The 21,070-nt window shown below is 41.5% G+C and overlaps 1 protein-coding gene across 5 annotated transcripts in view; it reads left to right on the forward strand.

Moving 5' to 3' along the window:
* Nucleotides 1–21,070, forward strand: part of LOC123749604 (uncharacterized) — a 311,730-nt gene that overhangs the window by 146,200 nt on the left and 144,460 nt on the right. For 2 of the 5 annotated variants that reach the window (XM_069330114.1, XM_069330128.1), the window contains one exon: nt 8,723–8,806. The exons of the other annotated variants lie outside the window; for them this stretch is intronic. In XM_069330114.1, the coding sequence (XP_069186215.1) occupies nt 8,723–8,806 (84 nt within the window). Of the gene's footprint in view, nt 1–8,722; nt 8,807–21,070 lie in introns of those variants that run through there. 5 annotated transcript variants of the gene reach the window in all.

The following is a 21,070-nucleotide window of genomic DNA, read 5'->3' on the forward strand; positions in this document are numbered from 1 at the left end:
TTACTTAATCTAAGTTATATTGCATGGTGCTAATATGAATATTATACATGACTTTTTTCTTTTCTTTCTCTCTCTCTTTCTCCCTTTCTTTCTTTCTCTTTCTTTCCTTCTCTCTCTCTTTTTCTTTCTCTTTCTACATGAATATTATACTTGACTGTTTACATTCACTTGTAGATTTTTATTTTTAGTTAATTAGTCCTAAACTTTTGATTAATAGATTTTTATTATTAGTCATAGAAAAACTATAGTGTTATATGTATACTCGGAAAATTTTACTTGTTTTAGTTTTAAGTAACAATAACTGCTTGTAACGTCAGACTGATCTCAGCATGACATGAATCACAGGCTGCTTGATCACAAAATCTATTGTGTTCACATATTGCATATATAGATTTTTATAGATTTTTAAATTTTTACTTTTATATTCTGTTATAGATATAGTCTATATATTTCGAGCTATTACATATATTTTGTTGTATTACTCATTCTTAATTAAATAAATATAATATTTTAATTCTCTTTTTGTACCCTATTTATTTGTAATTTACACATACATATATAGGATGTCCATTTCTTTCTCAGATATGTCTTCTTTCTTTCTCTCCCTTTCTATTTCAGATATGAATTAAAAAATTATTATACCCTAATTTACCCTAAACGTTTTAATGTAGGTAATTAAAAGATTATAAAAAAGTTTTTAGAAATGTTAATTATTTACGTTCTAAGGTTGTATATAAAAGTTCTCAAAAAACATTTTCTAAACGTAATTATAAACGTGCTGAAAACAATGAAATGTCGTTTTTAGGATGTTTTAAAAACATGAAAATGTTTGCTGGGTTAGCATGGGTGCTGCAGTGCTGCCAGCTGCTGGTGTTAATCCTCAGTCATTCACTTGATGTCAGATTAGTTGACTGCTCTATGAGTCACAAACCCTTAGGTCCCAGAAATTTCAAAATGTATGTCAGCTATCTTTTGAACTCTGGCCTGATGGGACCTATATGCCTGTGTACCATTCCAATCTTTAGTACTGTAGTTGCTTTTCATATGCATGTTTACAAGCCTCACTTGTTGAGTGAAATTTTGGTAACTGTTTACCTGGAGCTGCATGTGCTTAGGGCTACTCTTTCCTAGATACTTACTGGTGCTGCCCCTGCCCTGACAGGGTTACATTCCCGGTAGGTTCAGGTGCTTGTTCTATAGAGATTGGCCTCCAATGGAGAGTGCCTCACTTTGAGTAGTGCAAGGGTGCCTCCTCACTGAGGTTCTGCATTTGGGTGCATTTTAACCACTACAATGCACTGAATTAAAATGACACCCCCCTGTGGTGCGCCAAAAATAAATTCTTTCTAAAAGATTATTTTCTCTTATATTGTTAAAATCCAGTCACTGATCACAGGAAACAAAAAAAAAAAAAAAAATATTGTATGTGACATACTTTAGCTGTGATGGAGCTGGGACGTTGAGCAAATTATGGGCACTGAATGATGGAGCGCTCAGGGTCACTCGGCCCCGCCATTCCATGGGGCAGCAGTTGCAGCGAATATAATGTTTCACGATTATTTTGATGTTTCACATTCATTTCTTCTCTGGATTTTTGCTGTAATAATATTCAAAAGTGTATAATTTGTAGAATTTATATACAGTGGAACCGCGAGTGACGCACGACTCCAGTTACGAGCATTTCGAGTAATGAGCGAGCCACTCGCAGAAAATATGTCTTGATGGAACCGCGAGTGACGCACGACTCCAGTTACGAGCATTTCGAGTAATGAGCGAGCCACTCGCAGAAAATATGTCTTGATTTACTAATCAACAAACACCTTAATGTTTGTCTTGGTCAACTGTTCTCTAGTTCTGTTCTCTAGCCCGGTCTCTAGCCCGGAACAGTTACAGTTGCGAGAACAAGTGTACAGTTACAGAGAACAGAGAACAGTTACAGTTCTCTGTACAACTGTAACTGTTCTCTGTTCTCTGTACAAGTGTAACTGTTCTCTAGCCCGGTCAACTGTTCAATATATATTATATTACCAAAGTTAATCAAGCTTTCGCTTGATTAACGAGCATACTACATGGTGCTTCCTAGCATTCCCGCTGGTTCTTGGACGCCTCCGATGACAGTGGTGGTGTTTTTTTCGCAAGACGAGCGTTTCGCATTACGAGCTCAGTGCAGGAACTGATTAAATTCATTAATAGACGTCCCTTCCACCTCTCTCGCGACTGCTGGGTTCGGCCTCCGGGGGCCTTGCATCGGTTGCTACATTGCTGGCTTCCTCTTCGGGTTTTTCGGGGTTCAGTGCCTCGGCGCCGACCTGAGCCCTCGCTCGATGTGTCCATGGACACGTCGTCTCTAGCGGGGATATGTGACCAGTGCTCACCAGGCCTGCCAGGGGCGATGGGTTCCATCCCTCCATTGGGCTCACAGCACGGTGTGGGAGTTCGTGGCTGTGTGGATCTCGCTCCAGAGGACTCGGGTCTCTCGCGGATTGAGGGTCTGGCTCCATTCGGACTGTTCCCCAGTGGGTCATTGCCTGAACAGCGGGGATATGTGGGCCTGCGGGCCGCTCTAAGCAACAACCTGGTGGACCAAACTCTTACACGTCAATCCTAGCCTCGGGCCGGGCTTGGAGTAGAAGAACCCCATCAACCAGGTATCAACAAGGGTTCAATGTGGTCTTTGGCTCTTTGGGTGACTAAGTTCTGAGTTTTTGGGGCTTGGCTCTCCTGGCGGTTCACGTTTGGGGGGGGGGGAGGGGGGTGCCCAATGTCATGTCAGATGGCCTGTCCAGGTTCATTTCCCTGGCCACGGAATGGATGGTCGCCGCCAACTCGTTCAGTTGGCTAAGCCGGACGTTCGGGCCTTTGTGTCAGCGTGGTCGAGGCGTCCCCAGTATACGTGGCGCTCTTTGCCAACTGCTAGGCCGTCTGGGTGGATGCCTTCAAGCAGGACTAGAGGGAGGTGGGATTACCTGTACCTATTCCCCCACGTTCAGCTGTTGCTTCAAGTCCTGGCTCGCTTGGTGATTTACCTGGGAAGAATAGTCCTCTTGGCCTCTTGGTGACCGGCCCAGCCTTGGTTTTAGGCGCTGCTTGCTTGGTGTTCAAACCTGAGGGTCTTCCCGCAGCTTTGCCTCTTTCAGGATATTGGTCATGCCTGTTACAAGGCTGGTTTGCTCTTCTCGAGTCTGCGTCTGGCCTTTCTGACTTGAGTATATCACCATTTGTATGGTGCGCAAGTGACTTCATTTTGGCTTCGTCTCCCATTTGCATGCCTTGTCTTGGCGGCAGTATGAGGTGTCCTGGCGGTCCTTCCATTTTTTTCCTAATACTGCGTAGGTGTACTTTTGTCTGATATGGTTGTTTTGTCCTTGTCATGGTTGTTTCAGGACCGTCATCTTATGCCAAATACTGTCGCCTCCTATCATGCGGCGCTGGCGGAGCCACTCCAGCTTGCGTTTGGTATTAATGTTATGTCTGCTCCATTCTGCAAGTTGTCTCGTACGTTGTTTCACCTCTGGCCTGCACATGCGTCACCTGAGCCCTCCTGGTCCTTGGACCGTGTGCTCTTTCCTCTCCTCCTCAGTTTGTAGTGGCTCTTTCAGTTCAAAATTATTTTTCCAAGGCTCTTTTCCTGTTGGCATTGGCCTCTGGGGGTCGGGTCGGGGGAGTTTCATGCTCTCCCCCGGCGCAAGGGTTTCTGCTCTTTCGGTCCTGGTGGTAGGTTTGTTCGGTTGCAGCCGTCTCCCTCTTTTCTGGTGAAGAATGAGGCTGCTGCTTTCCGGAGTGGTCCTTGGGTTGTTGATGCTTGGTTGGTCAGGTCGGGGGTGCATCATGTCTTGTGTCTGGTTGCAGCTCTCCGCCGTTATTTGCGCGCCATGGCTTCGGTGGCCGGGGATGCGCTCTGGGTTGATCTGGTTTCCCTTCTTCCCTGTTCCCGGGCTCGGGTCTCTCAGGTTGTCCATAGGATTATTAAGGCTAACCAGCCTGTGGTCTGTTCTTGTGCCCACGACATGTATAACTTTGCTACTTTGGTTGCCGTCTTTGGTTGACATTCAGGCACAGGGTTTTTAGAGGTCGAAAAGGGTCCTGGTCCACTCTCTAACTTGTCATTGTCCCTGATCTTCAAACACAAGGACACGAGAGGTCCTGGTCCTCTCTACCTTGTCAGTGTCCCTGGGCCTGCGTTGCATTGGGTCGGCGGTTGCAGCCAGTTGTCTTGGCTTTGTATTGAGGAGTGAGGACTGACCGCTATCTGGGTAAGTCCCTGTTTTTCTTTGTCTTTAGATAGTTAGCTCCTGGGAGCCGATGGTTTGATTGAAATGATTTAAATAGGGAGATTGAAGAAATCGAGCGGAAATTGAAACACTCATATGAAACTGAAGAAAGGCAGTTAGAACAGAAAGCAATTCAGGAAATAAAGAAAAATCCAAAATATTTCTTCTCATATGTGAAATCAAAAGCAAAAACCACTGCCAGTATTGGACCTATTCGTACAAGTGAAGGTTCATACATGGAGGATGACAAAGAAATTAGTGAAATCCTAAAAAAGCAGTTTGAGGACATGTTTAGCACTCCAATAAACAACATGAAGGTGGAAGATCCAGACAATTTCTTTATGCGGGATATTCAAACCCCTGTAAATATAACTGATATAAACACGAGCGCACTAAATTTTGAAAGAGAAATTGAAAACATGCCCATGCACTCGGCCCCAGGTCCAGACTCATGGAATTCAATATTCATAAAGAAATGCAAAGTGCCGGTAGCACAGGCACTCAGTATAGTGTGGAGGAAGAGCTTGGACACGGGGGAGATACCAGATGCACTTAAAGTAGCAGACATAGCCCCTCTACACAAGGGAGGGAGCAAAGCATTGGCAAAGAATTATAGACCAGTTGCACTAACATCGCACATCATAAAAGTATTTGAGAGAGTGATTAGGAGTCAGGTCACCAATTTCATGGAGACCAATGACCTTCACAACCCAGTGCAACATGGATTTCGAGCGGGAAGATCGTGCCTTTCACAGCTACTTGAGCACTACGACAAAGTCACTGAGGCATTAGAAGAAAAACAGAATGCTGATGTGATATACACGGACTTTGCAAAGGCTTTCGATAAATGTGACCATGGCGTGATAGCACACAAAATGAAGTCAATGGGAATAACCGGTAAAGTAGGACGCTGGATACTCAGTTTTCTGTCAAACAGGACTCGGCGAGTAACGGTCAACCATATAAAATCTAGTCTAAGTGCAGTTAAAAGCTCTGTACCTCAGGGTACAGTCCTTGCACCGCTGCTTTTCCTTATTCTCATATCAGATATAGACAAAAATACAAGTCACAGCTTCGTATCATCCTGTGCAGATGACACAAAAATCAGTATGAAAATTACCTCGGCTGAAGACATTGAAAAACTTCAAGCTGATATTAATAAAGTTTTCGATTGGGCATCAGAAAATAACATGATGTTTAACAGTGATAAATTCCAGGTACTCAGGTACGGTAAAAATGAGGACCTTGAACATAATACAGAGTACAAAACACAATCAAATGTACCCATAGTAGGAAAACAGCATGTGAAGGATTTGGGAATAATAATGTCTGACGACCTAACGTTTAAGGAGCATAACCAAGCAAATATTGCGACAGCCAGAAAAATTATAGGATGGATTACGAGAACTTTCAAATCCAGGGATCCCATCACAATGGTTGTACTCTTCAAGTCACTTGTGTTGTCCCGTCTTGAGTACTGCTCAGTACTCACTTCCCCCTTCAGAGCAGGAGAGATTGCTGAAATAGAGGGAATACAGAGAACATATACGGCACGCATAGACGCAATAAAGCACCTAAATTATTGGGATCGTCTCAAAGCCCTCCAAATGTACTCACTAGAAAGAAGACGAGAGAGATATCAAATAATATACACCTGGAAGATACTGGAGGGCCAAGTACCAAATCTACACAGTAAAATAACAACGTACTGGAGTGAACAATATGAAAGAAAATGTAGAATAGGACCAGTGAAGAGCAGAGGTGCCATAGGCACAATCAGAGAACACTGTATAAACATCAGAGGTCCGCAGTTGTTCAACGTCCTCCCAGCAAGCCTAAGAAATATTGCCGGAACAACCGTGGACATTTTCAAGAGGAAATTAGATTTATTCCTCCAAGGAGTGCCGGACCAACCGGGCTGTGGTGGGTATGTGGGCCTGCGGGCCGCTCCAAGCAACAGCCTAGTGGACCAAACTCTCACAAGTCAAGCCTGGCCTCGGGCCGGGCTTGGGGAGTAGAAGAACTCCCAGAACCCCATCAACCAGGTATCAACCAGGTAACCAGGGGCTCCCCCGCATTGAACGTAATGAAACGCCATTTTCTGAGCAAGTCCCGGAGTCGCACTGGCATACCTCCCGCACTCCGGTCGGTGGGGTATTTGCGTATTTTGACATCCAACCTAAGAACTGAAGGTTGGATCACCGGCGTAGGGGGGGTCTTGGGCTCCCCCTTCCCCCCTCTGAGGGGGGGGGTTGCACTGGCAGCGGGGTGGCGACATGTCATGTTTGTTTCCTAATATTTGTTTGTGGAGTTCTGTACACTCGTTTGACTTTTGGTAGTAATAGTTTCACAAGAATAGGGGGTTTGTTTTGGGGCGCTTACCTTTCTGGGTGCCAGATTTATTCGATGACACACATAGAATGCTCCCAACCATACGGGGTTTTCTATAGGCCATTGTTCCTCATGCCCCTCTTGAGGGGGCCAGGTTCTGGTTCATGGTCCTCTGTAGGCAAGAACTCCGTGCACATTGATGGATGCCAGAAAGTTATACATACCCATTCAGCCTGGATAGCTCCGGGGAGCCTCTGGGATTCGCCCAGAAAATGGCGTTTCATTACATTCAACGCTGGTTTTATGTACATATTTTTTAGATTTTTTTTTTTTGTTTTTTTGTTTTTTTTTTGTTTTGTTTTTTTTGAGATATATACAAGAGTTGTTACATTCTTGTACAGCCACTAGTACGCGTAGCGTTTCGGGCAAGTCCTTAATCCTATGGTCCCTGGAATACGATCCCCTGCCGCGAAGAATCGTTTTTTCATCCAAGTACACATTTTACTGTTGCGTTAAACAGAGGCTACAGTTAAGGAATTGCGCCCAGTAAATCCTCCCCGGCCAGGATACGAACCCATGACATAGCGCTCGCGGAACGCCAGGCGAGTGTCTTACCACTACACCACGGAGACTGTATGATAGTTTTACATTAAATCCAATTGTTAGAAAGCAATCAGGTTAGATCGCGGTCATGTCCTTCATTCACTGATACTGGTTCGGGTTGTGAGGTGTCGCACCCGGATTTATTATTAAAACAAAATTGTAAAAAAATCAATGTCTTAAAACATTGGGAAGAACTTTTCACGATGCTGATGTCAAATAATGTGATCCTTAGGCCAAATCATTACACATTACATAATTATCTGGGCCACAAAAGGTATAATGTTGGTGTATAAAAATTGACAATAACCCATAAGTTAGAACAGTGCACTAGGGATTTGTTCCAGATTTATATCAATAGTTCCACTAAGTTCAACTGATTTATTTTCATTTAAATTTATAAGTTAGAAACAAAATACTAAACATGATAAAAATACTTGGTCAAGACAAGTATGGATAATTATCAATTACTTCTAGTAATTTCTTAACTAGATTTATAACCCGAGTATGTATACTAGTATACAGTGGCACCTCGACTAACGATTGCCCCTACTTACGATAATTTCGAATTACAATGTAAATTTCATCAGAAAATGCGACTCGACATCCAATGGTGTTGTCGACTTAAAATATTTGTTGGTACACGTTCGGGTCGACCGAGCTCGTGGTTCCCAGTCACGCCGCCGACCTGCCTCAGTTTACTACAGCTGCCCGCTTAGTGACGATCCCGCCTATAAGAAATTTCGCTTTTGTAGTGATTTGTTGCATTTTGAACATTAAAGTGATTATTATATATCGCGCCATGAGTCCCAGGAAAGTCAGTGGTAAGGCTCAACATATGATATCCCATGTAAGGATGACCATAGAGCAGAAACAAGAGATCATTCGTAAATATGAAGATGGTGTGCGGGTTGTTGGACTGGCTAGGCAGTACAACAAATCTCAGTCAACGATATCCACCATACTGGCTAAGAAAAAGGACATTATGGGTGCTAAAGTAATGTATCATTACAGACAAATGTTAAAACGAAGGGAAAAACAAATGTCTCTTGACAAATTTGTAGTGAGACAAACAAGCACTGAACCACAACCAGGTCCTAGTGGTATTCAGGCGAAACATACCCAAGAGAAAACATCACTGCCTGTTGTGATAATGGAAGGGGACTCCCCTTCCAAACAGTAACAACTCTCCTCCCCTCATCACCATCTTCCATATGCCATCAAGAGCCCTCCATAAAGGTAAGATAAACTTAGGTACTGTATTGTAGTTAGAAAAAAATATTGTATTCAGTATAAAATGTATTTGTATGTTAATATTTTGGAGGGTGGGGAACGGATTCCCTCTATTTTTTGTGGGAAAAATTGCTTCGACTTACGATATTTCGACTTACGATCCGTCTCTGGGAACGAATTAGCATCATAAGTCAAGGCCCCATTGTACTACTAATTTTTTCTCATTTTGTTCCAAATTAATGTAATATAGATGTGTCATTATAAATTTGTATTCTTTGTGTTGACAGGATGAGATGAGGCAAGCAAGACGGATGATGCTCTGTAAGTGGCTGCTGGACTGTGCTAGGCAAGAGGGCAATGACCATAATGTGGTGAGTATCATCCCCCTCCATCATAATGTGTTGTGTATCATCCCCTCCATCATAATGTGTTGTGTATCATCCCCCTCCATCATAATGTGTTGTGTATCATCCCCTCCATCATAATGTGTTGTGTATCATTCCCTCCATCATAATGTGTTGTGTATCATCCCCCTCCATCATAATGTGTTGTGTATCATTCCCTCCATCATAATGTGGTGAGTATCATCCCCTCCATCATAATGTGTTGTGTATCATTCCCTCCATCATAATGTGTTGTGTATCATCCCCCTCCATCATAATGTGTTGTGTATCATTCCCTCCATCATAATGTGGTGAGTATCATCCCCTCCATCATAATGTGGTGAGTATCATCCCCTCTATCATAATGTGGTGAGTATCATCCCTTCCATCATAATGTGGTGAGTATCATCCCCTCCATCATAATGTGGTGAGTATCATCCCCTCCATCATAATGTGTTGTGTATCATCCCCTCCATCATAATGTGTTGTGTATCATTCCCTCCATCATAATGTGGCATGTATCATCCCTCTCCATCATAATGTAGCATGTATCATCCCCTCCATAATGTAGCATGTATCATCCCCTCCATAATGTAGCATGTATCATCCCTCTCCATCATAATGTGGCATGTATCATTCCCTCCATCCATAATGTGTTGTGTATCATTCCCTGTGGGAAAATCTGACTCCAATATTTGAATTAAATAATGAAAACTTCAATAGCTATGAAGGACCACCACTTTGAGAGTGGAAAACAAAAATGTGCAAATGGATTATGGGGCCGTTAGATAGTTTTTTTAAAAGTTGTTCAATATCGACCAATATTTTCTGACTAGTTATATATGAAAAGGGCTGCAATTGTTCCAAGTTTCAGTACTGCAGCCTAAATAGAAAGGGAGATTGAATTTTTTTTAGTTTTTTCAACGAATATTACACAATTTCAAATGAGTTGAAACCTTTCACCTTTTCAGATATAATCATTCTATGACACTTTTCTGACACATTAACATATAATAAAGGATCTGTAGAAAAGGGTTTTCCAAAACATTTTTAGTTTTCCTAATACAAATAGTCAAAGTTCCCCCCCAAATATTATGCTAATATATCATGTTTATTGTTATTTATAAAATCAATAAATGAACTTAGGAAAAAATGCTTCCTTCAGATTTTAGAGACCTAAACTTTACATATAAGGTGTAAGTTTCATGTAAATTGAATAAAAATGAGAGTCCCAACTGGTTTATGTTACTTGAAAAATAAATCTTTAAAATATTAAAGTCTAAGGTACTGCCATTTGTGGCTGAGGTTGACATCAACCAATTTCATCCAAAATTGGCACCCTTCAGATAGGCTTACGTGCAGTCAGGTGAATAAGTTTCATGCAAATTGCCCGATAAACAAATAAGAAAAAAAAAAATGTTATTTTTTTTTTTAATAAAACTAATTATAATTTGTTTTTAATATATGCTATTGTGATAGCTGAGAGTCATAGACATGATTTCAGTTGACACTTTTGTTTGATAATCGTTTTTGACCATTTTGGAAAATTTTTGACATTAAATATTTTTTTCTCCCTTCCTATTTACGCTACAATGCTGACACTTGGACCAGATGAAACCCTTTTCATATACAACTTGTCAAAAAAGTTTGATTGAAATTGAACTAGTTTTCATTTATTGCATATTTGGAACTAACCACCCCCTAATATTGATACCAAGAACTAGTGTCCTATGGATCTTAACCCCTCAACTGCACGGCTTCCAAATATGGCACCCCCCCCCCCCCCAGTGTGCAGGAAATAAATTATCTGGAAAAAGTTTTGAAAGTGTCAAAAACCCTTCCCTGAGTATGGTTATAGTAACTGAAACTCGAATTTGTACTTACTTTGGCTGCTATGGGGTCCATAAGTTGGCGCGTGATGTCATCATTCCCTGTTCGCCCATGGCGTACGCGCCCGGGGCAGGATGCACGCGCTGCCGCGAATATATTTTTGTTAATTTTTTGCGCACAGTTCCTAATACATTCTATTTGTTTTTGCGTATCAATCCTATGTATAATGAACACATACACTATATTATACAAATACACATATTTATTCAGGTAAAGTACATACATACAAGGTGAGATACAAAACGATGATGGATTTATAGATAGAGCTAGTACATACAATGCCTAAAGCCACTATTACGCAAAGCGTTTCGGGCAGGAAAAACACTAAGACTGACCTGACTTGTGAGGTTGATGGGGTTCTGGGAGTTCTTCTACTCCCTAAGCCCGGCCCGAGGCCAGGCTCAACTTAGAGTTTGGTCCACCAGGCTGTTGCTTGCAGCGGCCCACAGGCCCACATACCCACCACAGCCCGGTTGGTCCGGTACTCTTTGCAGGAAACAATCTAGTTTCCTCTTGAAGATGTCCACGGTTGTTCCGGCAATATTTCTTATGCTCGCTGGGAGGGTGTTAAACAACCGTGGACCTCTGTTTATACAGTGTTCTCTGATTGTGCCTATGGCACCCCTGCTCTAAACTGGTTCTATTCTGCATTTTCTTCCATATCGTTCACTCCAGTACAGTACGTTGTTATTTTACTGTGTAGATTTGGTACTTGGCCCTCCAGTATCTTCCAGGTGTATATTATTTGATATCTCTCTCGTCTCCTTTCTAGTGAGTACATTTGGAGGGCTTTGAGATGATCCCAATAATTTAGGTGCTTTATCGCATCTATGCGTTCCATATATGTTCTCTGAATTCCCTCTATTTCATCAATCTCTCCTGCTCTGAAGGGGGAAGTGAGTACTGAGCAGTACTCAAGACGGGACAACACAAGTGACTTGAAGAGTACAACCATTGTGATGGGGTCCCTGGATTTTAAAGTTCTCGTAATCCATCCGATCATTTTTCTGGCTGATGCAATATTTGCTTGGTTATGCTCCCTAAACGTTAGGTCGTCAGACACCATTATTCCCAAATCCTTGACATGCCGTTTTCCTACTATGGGCAGATTCGATTGTGTTTTGTACCCTGTATTATGTTTAAGGTCCTCATTTTTACCGTATCTGAGTACCTGGAATTTATCACTGTTAAACATAATGTTATTTTCTGATGCCCAGTCGAAAACTTTATTAATATCAGCTTGAAGTTTTTCAATGTTTTCAGCCGAGGTAATTTTCATACTGATTTTTGTGTCATCTGCAAAGGATGATACGAAGCTGTGACTTGTATTTTTGTCTATATCTGATATATGAATAAGGAAAAGCACCGGTGCAAGAACTGTACCCTGCGGTACAGAGCTTTTAACTGCGTTTGAACTAGATTTTATATGGTTGACTGTTACTCGCCGAGTCCTGTTTGACAGAAAACTGAGTATCCAGCATCCTACTTTACCGGTTATTCCCATTGACTTCATTTTGTGTGTTATATCACGCCATGGTCACATTTATCGAAAGCCTTTGCAAAGTCCGTGTATATCACATCAGCATTCTGTTTTTCTTCTAATGCCTCAGTGACTTTGTCGTAGTGATCAAGTAGCTGTGAGAGGCACGATCTTCCCGCTCGAAATCCATGTTGGCCGGGGTTGTAAAGGTCATTGGTCTCCATGAAATTGGTGACCTGACTCCTAATCACTCTCTCAAATACTTTTATTATGTGCAACGTTAGTGCAACTGGTCTATAATTCTTTGCCAGTGCTTTGCTCCCTCCCTTGTGTAGAGGGGCTGTGTCTGCTACTTTAACCCTTAACATGCTAGGGGTATAATATCCTTTCTTCCCCACAGGCGCATGTAATTTTGAAAAAAAAAAAAAAATGATTTTTTCTTCCTAACCTGTTAATTTGTGTTCACTGATCCCGGGAAAAATAATAAAAAAATCGTAAGTGGCATATATTGCCCGCTATAGGGCGGGGAAGTCTGGCAAATTATAGGCGCTGACTCAGCGTGTGTCCCAGGCAGTCTGTTGCTCGCCAGCTGTCAGGCCGGAGTTGCCACAAAGAGATAATTACCTAATTATTTCAATGTCTCTTGATTGATTTTTCATAGTTTTTTTGCTTTAATATCATTCAATAGTGTGTAGTTTGATATATATATTTAATAAAATGAGTGAATCATTGCTGTACTAAAAAATATGGTGTGCATATTGTTGATTCAATTATGTTCATCAATCAGTGAACAAATACTTTGTCGGTTATTACACTATAAGCACAGGTTATATACTGGTATATGTATCTGCATGTTTTGTTTGCCCTCCCTCAAGTCATCTGACTCACCCACATTCTCCTCCCACAATACTGTTTTTGCTATAATTCACTATATACAGACGTTATATATAAGTATCTACATGTTTTGTTCACCATAACTGTACATCTAAGCTTGTATGGTGAGTAAAGGCACAAAGACGTAGGACCTCACACAGTCAGCTGATGGCTGCCGCCCTCAAGGCCAGACGCACTAATATTTCTCCTCCAACAATACTGTGTGGTGTTATTACGCTATATACACACATTATATATAAATATCTACCTGTTTTATTCACCATACTTGTACAAATAAACTGGTATGGTGCCCAAAGACCATCGTGGTAACCAGTAAACAACACCGTCGTCTGCACGGTGGCGTCGTGCAGACGACGCCACCGCCCTCACTAAAATGGCGGCTCCCAACCTTCTCTTGCTGTTTATACCCTCTATACACACGTTATATAGAAGTATCTACATTTGTGTTCACCATAGCGAACCACTAAGCTGGTATGGTGAGTGCAGTCAATAAAAGGTGGCCACACTTTGAATCCAACATACAGTTGGATTCAAAAGGTGACACCCCTAGGGTCAACACTTGCAGCAGAGGAGCTCCAGCATATTTCAACAATCCTAAGTATTGTAGTACAGGTTGATGGTAGTGAGTGGTGTCCCAGAGAACATAAAGGTATAGTGCTCTTGAAAAATAGGTGAGATAACAGGAAAGTGCTAAGGGAAGTGAAAAATCGGATGAGAAAAAGTTGCCCTAGTGTTTACAGTGCAGAGAAGAACATTCAAGATGGCCACTGGCAAGGGGAAAAACAAAACAGAGCTTGATTTTGAGGGATTCAATGAAGAAAGCTTTGATATTAGCAGTCTACATAACAAGTTGGTAAATTTAGATACTATAGTGAACTCTCATGTAGAAATAATTAGTAAATTGAAAGAAAGTAATGACCATTTGAATAGCAAAGTTTTATGTCTTGAGGGTTTAGTGAAAGACTTGCGCAAGGATAAGAATCGATTGGAAACAAATTGCAAAGCCATGGAAGAAGAAAATAAACTCTTAAAAATAGCTTTGGAAGAAGTTAAAGTAAATTTAAACATAAATGACTACAATAGGTTAGGCAAGGAAATTCAACAGGAGAAACAGCTTTTGTCAGCACAGATGGAGGAAGTTACACAGGGAATAGAACAGTGCAAGAAAGATATGCAACTCACTTATGCACAAGTGGCCAAGGAGAAGGAAAAAATAGAAGAAGCAGTAAAGGAAGTCAAACACTGCAGCAACCAAGATAAAACAAACATTAGGCTAGAAGTGAGGAAAGAATTGGCATCTAACCCGAAGTTGGTGCAAAACACAGTTGATCGGAGTAAGTCCCTGATCATTTTTGGCTGCAAAGAAAAGGCGATAACATCTAGGTCAGAAAGAGCTGTAGAAGAAGCAAAAGTAGTAGATAAAATTGTTGGCCTCGTGGAAGGTCTTACAAACAGAGAGAATGTGTGCGACTACAGGAGAATAGGCAGGTACGTAAAAGGGAAAGATCGACCTTTGAGGATCACCCTAAACGGTGCCAAACAGATGGAAGAAGTACTAAGGAATGCTAGAAAATTGCAAAGGGATGAGGATGGGAAAGGGTGGTCGTTAAGACGAGATCTTTCAAAAGAAGATAGAGAGAAGCTGAAACTGAACCTCGCCGAGGCAAAACATTTAAATGAGAGCAGGAATGAAGAAGAAATAAATTCTTTTTTCTACAAAGTGATAGGGGTAGGCAAACCAGTAAAGTGGTACATAAAGGCAAACCAACAAAATCAATAGAGAGAGGGGGAGTGAAGAATAAGGAGAGGGGGAACAAGTTCCTGAAGATTGCATACACCAACATAGATGGAGTGAGATCGAAGATACTGGAGTTAAGTGATGTAATACAGCTGCAGACACCAGACATTGTTGCACTCACGGAGACAAAACTTGAAGATGTAATTTTAAATGAGGTCATATTCCCAAGGGGCTACTCAATTTGGAGACGGGACAGAAAAATTAGGAAAGGCGGTGGCGTTGCTGTGCTGGTAAAAGAACACCTAAAGGTGAAGGAAATAATGACTGCCAATCCACAAGAAGTTGACATAATAGCACTAGAGATCTGCTATGAGGATGATAAACTAATGATGATAAATGCATATAGTCCACCGCCAAGCAGCACATGGTCAAAGGAGGAGCTAGATAGTAAACGTGAAGGTCTTATAACAATAATGAGAGAGATTATAGCGAGAGCGGATAACGATAGATCACGACTGTTGATAGTCGGTGACTTCAACTTGAAATCCATAGACTGGGAAGCATATGAAGCTAAAACAGAAGATTTTTGGACCTGTAAATTTGTAGACCTCATCCTGGAAACATTCTTGTATCAACATGTTAAACAAGCTACGAGGATGAGGGAAGGGGACGTTCCCTCCATGCTAGATTTGATATTTACCAGGAAGGAGGAAGAGATATTTGACATTCAGTACCTTCCTCCCTTGGGTAAAAGTGACCATGTCTTTTTGGGAATAAAGTATGCAATGCGTTATAAGCTGGAAGAAAATAAGGAGGTTGAAGCAGTTGAAAAACCAGACTTCAGGAGAGGACATTATGGTGACCTTAGAAATTTTTTTAGTGAGTATAATTGGACAGACTTGATGCTAGGCAAGGAAGTGAATGAGATGAATGGCAAGTTTTGTGAAATATATGATAAAGGCACAAAAAAATTTATACCAAAACAGAGATGCAGAACTAGGAAACAGGATTGGTTCAATAGAAATTGCGAGAGGGCTAGAGACCGAAAGACACAAAAATGGAATCAATACAGGAAGAGGCCGAACCCCCAAACATACCAGCGATACAAAGATGCGAGAAACAACTACACGGCAGTGAGGAGAGAGGCAGAAAGAAATTTTGAAAAAGGGATTGCGGACAAATGTAAAACAGAACCAGGTCTATTCTATAAATTCATAAACAACAAATTGCAGGTAAAGGATAATATTCAGAGGTTGAAAATGGGAAATAGATTCACGGAAGATGAAAAGGAAATGTGTGAAACACTAAACGAAAAGTTCCAAAGTGTGTTTGTACAAAATGAAATCTTTAGGGAACCAGATACAATAAGAATTCCAGAGAACAACATAGAACACATGGAGGTGTCTAGAGACGAAGTGGAAAAAATGCTCAAGGAGCTCGGTAAGAACAAAGCAGCTGGCCCAGATGGCGTTTCACCATGGGTTCTGAGAGAATGTGCATCTGAGCTCAGCATTCCACTTCACCTGATCTTTCAGGCATCCCTGTGTACAGGAATCGTAGCAGACGGGTGGAAACAGGCTAACATAGTTCCAATCTACAAAAGTGGCAGCAGGGAAGACCCCCTCAATTATAGACCTGTATCATTGACAAGTGTAATAGTGAAAGTATTGGAAAAACTAATCAAAACTAAATGGGTAGAACACCTAGAGAGAAATGATATAATATCAGACAGACAGTATGGTTTTCGATCTGGAAGATCCTGTGTATCGAATTTACTCAGTTTCTATGATCGAGCCACAGAGATATTACAGGAAAGAGATGGTTGGGTTGACTGCATCTATCTGGACCTAAAAAAGGCTTTCGACAGAGTTCCACATAAGAGGTTGTTCTGGAAACTGTAAAATATTGGAGGGGTGACAGGTAAGCTTCTATCATGGATGAAAAATTTTCTGACTGATAGAAAAATGAGGGCAGTAATCAGAGGCAATGTATCAGAATGGAGAAATGTCACAAGTGGAGTACCACAGGGCTCAGTTCTTGCACCAGTGATGTTTATTGTGTACATAAATGATCTACCAGTTGGTATACAGAATTATATGAACATGTTTGCTGATGATGTTAAGATAATAGGAAGGATAAGAAATTTAGATGACTGTCATGCCCTTCAAGAAGACCTGGACAAAATAAGTATATGGAGCACCACTTGGCAAATGGAATTTAATGTTAATAAATGTCATGTTATGGAATGTGGAATAGGAGAACATAGACCCCACACAACCTATATATTATGTGAGAAATCTTTAAAGAATTCTGATAAAGAAAGAGATCTAGGAGTGGTTCTAGATAGAAAACTATCACCTGAGGACCACATAAAGAATATTGTGCAAGGAGCCTATGCTATGCTTTCTAACTTCAGAATTGCATTTAAATACATGGATGGCGATATACTAAAGAAATTGTTCATGACTTTTGTTAGGCCAAAGCTAGAATATGCAGCTGTTGTGTGGTGCCCATATCTTAAGAAGCACATCAACAAACTGGAAAAGGTGCAAAGACATGCTACTAAGTGGCTCCCAGAACTGAAGGGCAAGAGCTACGAGGAGAGGTTAGAAGCATTAAATATGCCAAAACTAGAAGACAGAAGAAAAAGAGGTGATATGATCACTACATACAAAATAGTTACAGGAATTGATAAAATCGACAGGGAAGACTTCCTGAGACCTGGAATTTCAAGAACAAGAGGTCATAGATTTAAACTAGCTAAACACAGATGCCGAAGAAATATAAGAAAATTCACCTTCGCAAATAGAGTGGTAGACGTTTGGAACAAGTTAAGTGAGAAGGTCGTGGAGGCCAAGACCGTCAGTAGTTTCAAAGCGTTATATGACAAAGAGTGCTGGGAAGACGGGACACCACGAGCGTAGCTCTCATCCTGTAACTACACTTAGGTAATTACACTTAGGTAATTACACACAGTCAGAAGACATCGCCACCACCCTCCCTCCCACAGCATTACTCCTCCCTCCATGGCGCACAGCGCTAAATATCACCACAATCCTGCTATTATCAGAACCCTGGTCAGTTTTATCACAGTCAGGGGTCTTCTGTAATAATATCATCGCTACATAATAGCATGAACAAGTATATTTTGGCATTTTTAGGCGATGCTGTGGTCACAAGCTGAACAGCAGTGCTGTTAGCTCATGCTGCGTGCATCAGGCTTGGTTGCTCACTCAATACTGAGGCCAATAACACCCGGAAGTTTGGCCCACGATTTTTTTAAAAAATGGGGTCTGTTTACAAGAGCCCTGATGAAGGTGTGGTGAATCCCGTGTATCCGCGGGCCGTTTAAATCTTGCGTAGTACTCCAACACGTCATATGACGTGATGCGCAGTTGACTGGAACAACGTCCAACACGTCATATGACGTGATGCGCACTTTAAGGGTTAAGTGCATTTGGTACCTCCCCTGTGTCCAAGCTCTTCCTCCACACTATACTGAGTGCCTGTGCTACCGGCACTTTGCATTTCTTTATAAATATTGAATTCCATGAATCTGGACCTGGGGCCGAGTGCATAGGCAAGTTTTCAATTTTTCTTTCAAAGTCTAGTACGCTCGTGTTGATATCGGTTATATTTACAGGGGTTTGGATGTCCTGTATAAAGAAATTGTCTGGATCTTCCACTTTTATGTTGTTTATTGGAGTGCTAAACGTGTCCTTGTAGTGCTTTTTTTTTAGGATTTCACTAATTTCTTTGTCATCCTCCGTGTATGACCCTTCACTTGTATGAATAGGTCCAATACTAGCAGTGGTTTTTGATTTTGATTTTGCATATGTGAAGAAGTATTTTGGATTTTTCTTTATTTCCTGAATTGCTTTCTGTTCTAGCTGCCTTTCTTCAGTTTGATATGAGTGTTTCAATTTCCGCTCGATTTCTTCAGTCTTCCTATTTAAATTATTCCTTCTTTGACGGGAAATTTGTGTCTGCATAAGCATTTCCTTTATTTTTTCCTTCTTTTATAGTGTCGTGTACGTTCTTTCTTCGTTGGATCTCTTTCTGACTTTCCTCAAAGAAACATGTTTCAGACAGACTTGATACGCTTCCGAAGTCAGTTTTTCTATTCCTTCTGTAGGACTTGTATTACTAAGAACAGTTTCCCAAGGAATGTTTGTAAGTTCCTGTTTATTATCTCCCAGTCTATCCTTTTATTATTAAAATTGAATTTACTGAATAATCCCTCTCGCTTTATCAACGTTTTAGGTTTATTCTGAGTATTAATGGTCGTTTGCACTTCAATGAGCTTGTGATCTGAGTATGTGGTATCTGATATTGTAATGTCCCTGATTGTCTTCATTGTTCGTAAAGACCAGATCTAGAATATTTTCATTTCTCGTTGGCTCCGATATCTGCTGGTTGAGTGAAAATTTGTCACAGAATCTAAGTAGTTCTCTAATCTGTGGTTGGTTAGGTCCCGATAGATTTCCTGGTATAATATTATTGTTTACTATTCTCCATCTGAGACTAGGCAAGTTGAAGTCACCTAGGAAGATAATATCAGGTATTGGGTAAAAACAGCCAAAGGTGATACTGCAACCGGAGCAAGGTTGCTAAAGGGAAGAGAGAGGGATGCAATCAGAGAATCTCACACGAGGCCCAGCCAAGTCCGAACCTGGAGACAGAACCAATTGGGACTTCCGCCAGTTCACCAGGAACTCGAACCTGGGAAGCTGGGAAAGAACCAGATCCATGGATAGCAGACAAGCAAACCAGATGGGAGCCCATACCAACCAGTCGTCGAGGGAGGCCAAAATCCAAAGACCTAGCAGATGCAGATAGGCCACCATGACCCGAGTCGTGGGAACGTGTGAAATTGGGAGGTACCAGATTCACGCCAAACTGAAGATGACGAAAGGGGTAAGCCTGTTGCCCCACCACGAAACCCAACCAATCCCTGAAACTCTGATGGAGGAGGACGTGCCAATATGCGTCTTTCAGAACTAGAGAAATCATCCAAGCACCCTGATTGAGAATGAACCAAACCTAGGATAACGTAGTCATCTGAAAAGAGGGGCAAGGAATCAACCCGTTGAGATGAGACAAGTCTAGAATCTTCTGAAGATCCACACAGTCCTTTTTCAGAACTGGAAACAAGTGGGGGGGAACCCACTTGAGAGAGAAAATCATTTCAACCATGCCCCAAGCGCACCCACTCCGTGATGACCCGACAGATGGACGGGAAAGAGGCCTGTCCCGAAGACCTGACCCCCAGATGGGAGGATATGCCGCTCAAAGCCACCTAAGGCTGGAAGAAACAACCCGAAAAAAAAAGTGAATCATGGGAGTCGGTCGGCCGAGTGGACAGCACACTGGACTTGTGATCCTGTGGTCCTGGGTTCGATCCCGGGCGACGGTAAGAAACAATGGGCAGAGTTTCTTTCACCCTATGCTCTTGTTACCTAGCAGTAAAATAGGTACCTGGGTGTTAGTCAGCTGTCACGGGCTGTTTCCTGGGGGTGGAGGCCTGGTCGAGGACCGGGCCACGGGGACACTAAAGCCCCAAAATCATTTCAAGATAACCTCAAGATAACCTCTCAAGATGGGACCAGGCACAGGCAAAGAGAGGCGAACCTTCCCCCCCTCCATCTCCCGGCTAATGGGACAACGCATGAAAGGGCCGATGTGAACCCTGAGAAGCCAACCTTCACACTGTATGAACACCACACCGACCAGATGAAGAAGGCACTGGGGAACTTGGATGAAGAAACTGGCACCAAGGTCCGGTTGCAACCCGTTCTCGCAATTGCTTATAGTCAATATTGGTTTATTAATAAGTGCATATGTGACATACTAATTTATTGTGAATATTTTAGTTTCCCTTGAAAAGCTGAATAGAAAACACCGACCTAACCCTAACCTTCTTAGTATGTTAAGATAAGCATGTTATTGCTTCTTAATTAAAATTAGTACTTAACCTATACCTATACAGTATTGATATTACAGTTTTATAAAAATAATAAAACAAAACCAAAATATTTAAATAAATTGTAAAGTAACTCAGGATAATGTCAAATATTGTATAAAATCCCTATTGTTTAATAAAACTGAAAAATAAATTCCTAATATTAAAAAAGATGTTTAGCAAATCTATAGGAAGTGTTTGTACCTTAAAAACAAAATATAGCGTGGCATATACCACATATGTATGTATTAATCAGTCAAATAGTGACTATAAGCAATAAGTCATTAC

This window comes from Procambarus clarkii, chromosome 3, assembly GCF_040958095.1.
Source record: "Procambarus clarkii isolate CNS0578487 chromosome 3, FALCON_Pclarkii_2.0, whole genome shotgun sequence".
In the NCBI taxonomy this organism is placed as follows: Eukaryota; Metazoa; Arthropoda; class Malacostraca; order Decapoda; family Cambaridae; genus Procambarus; species Procambarus clarkii.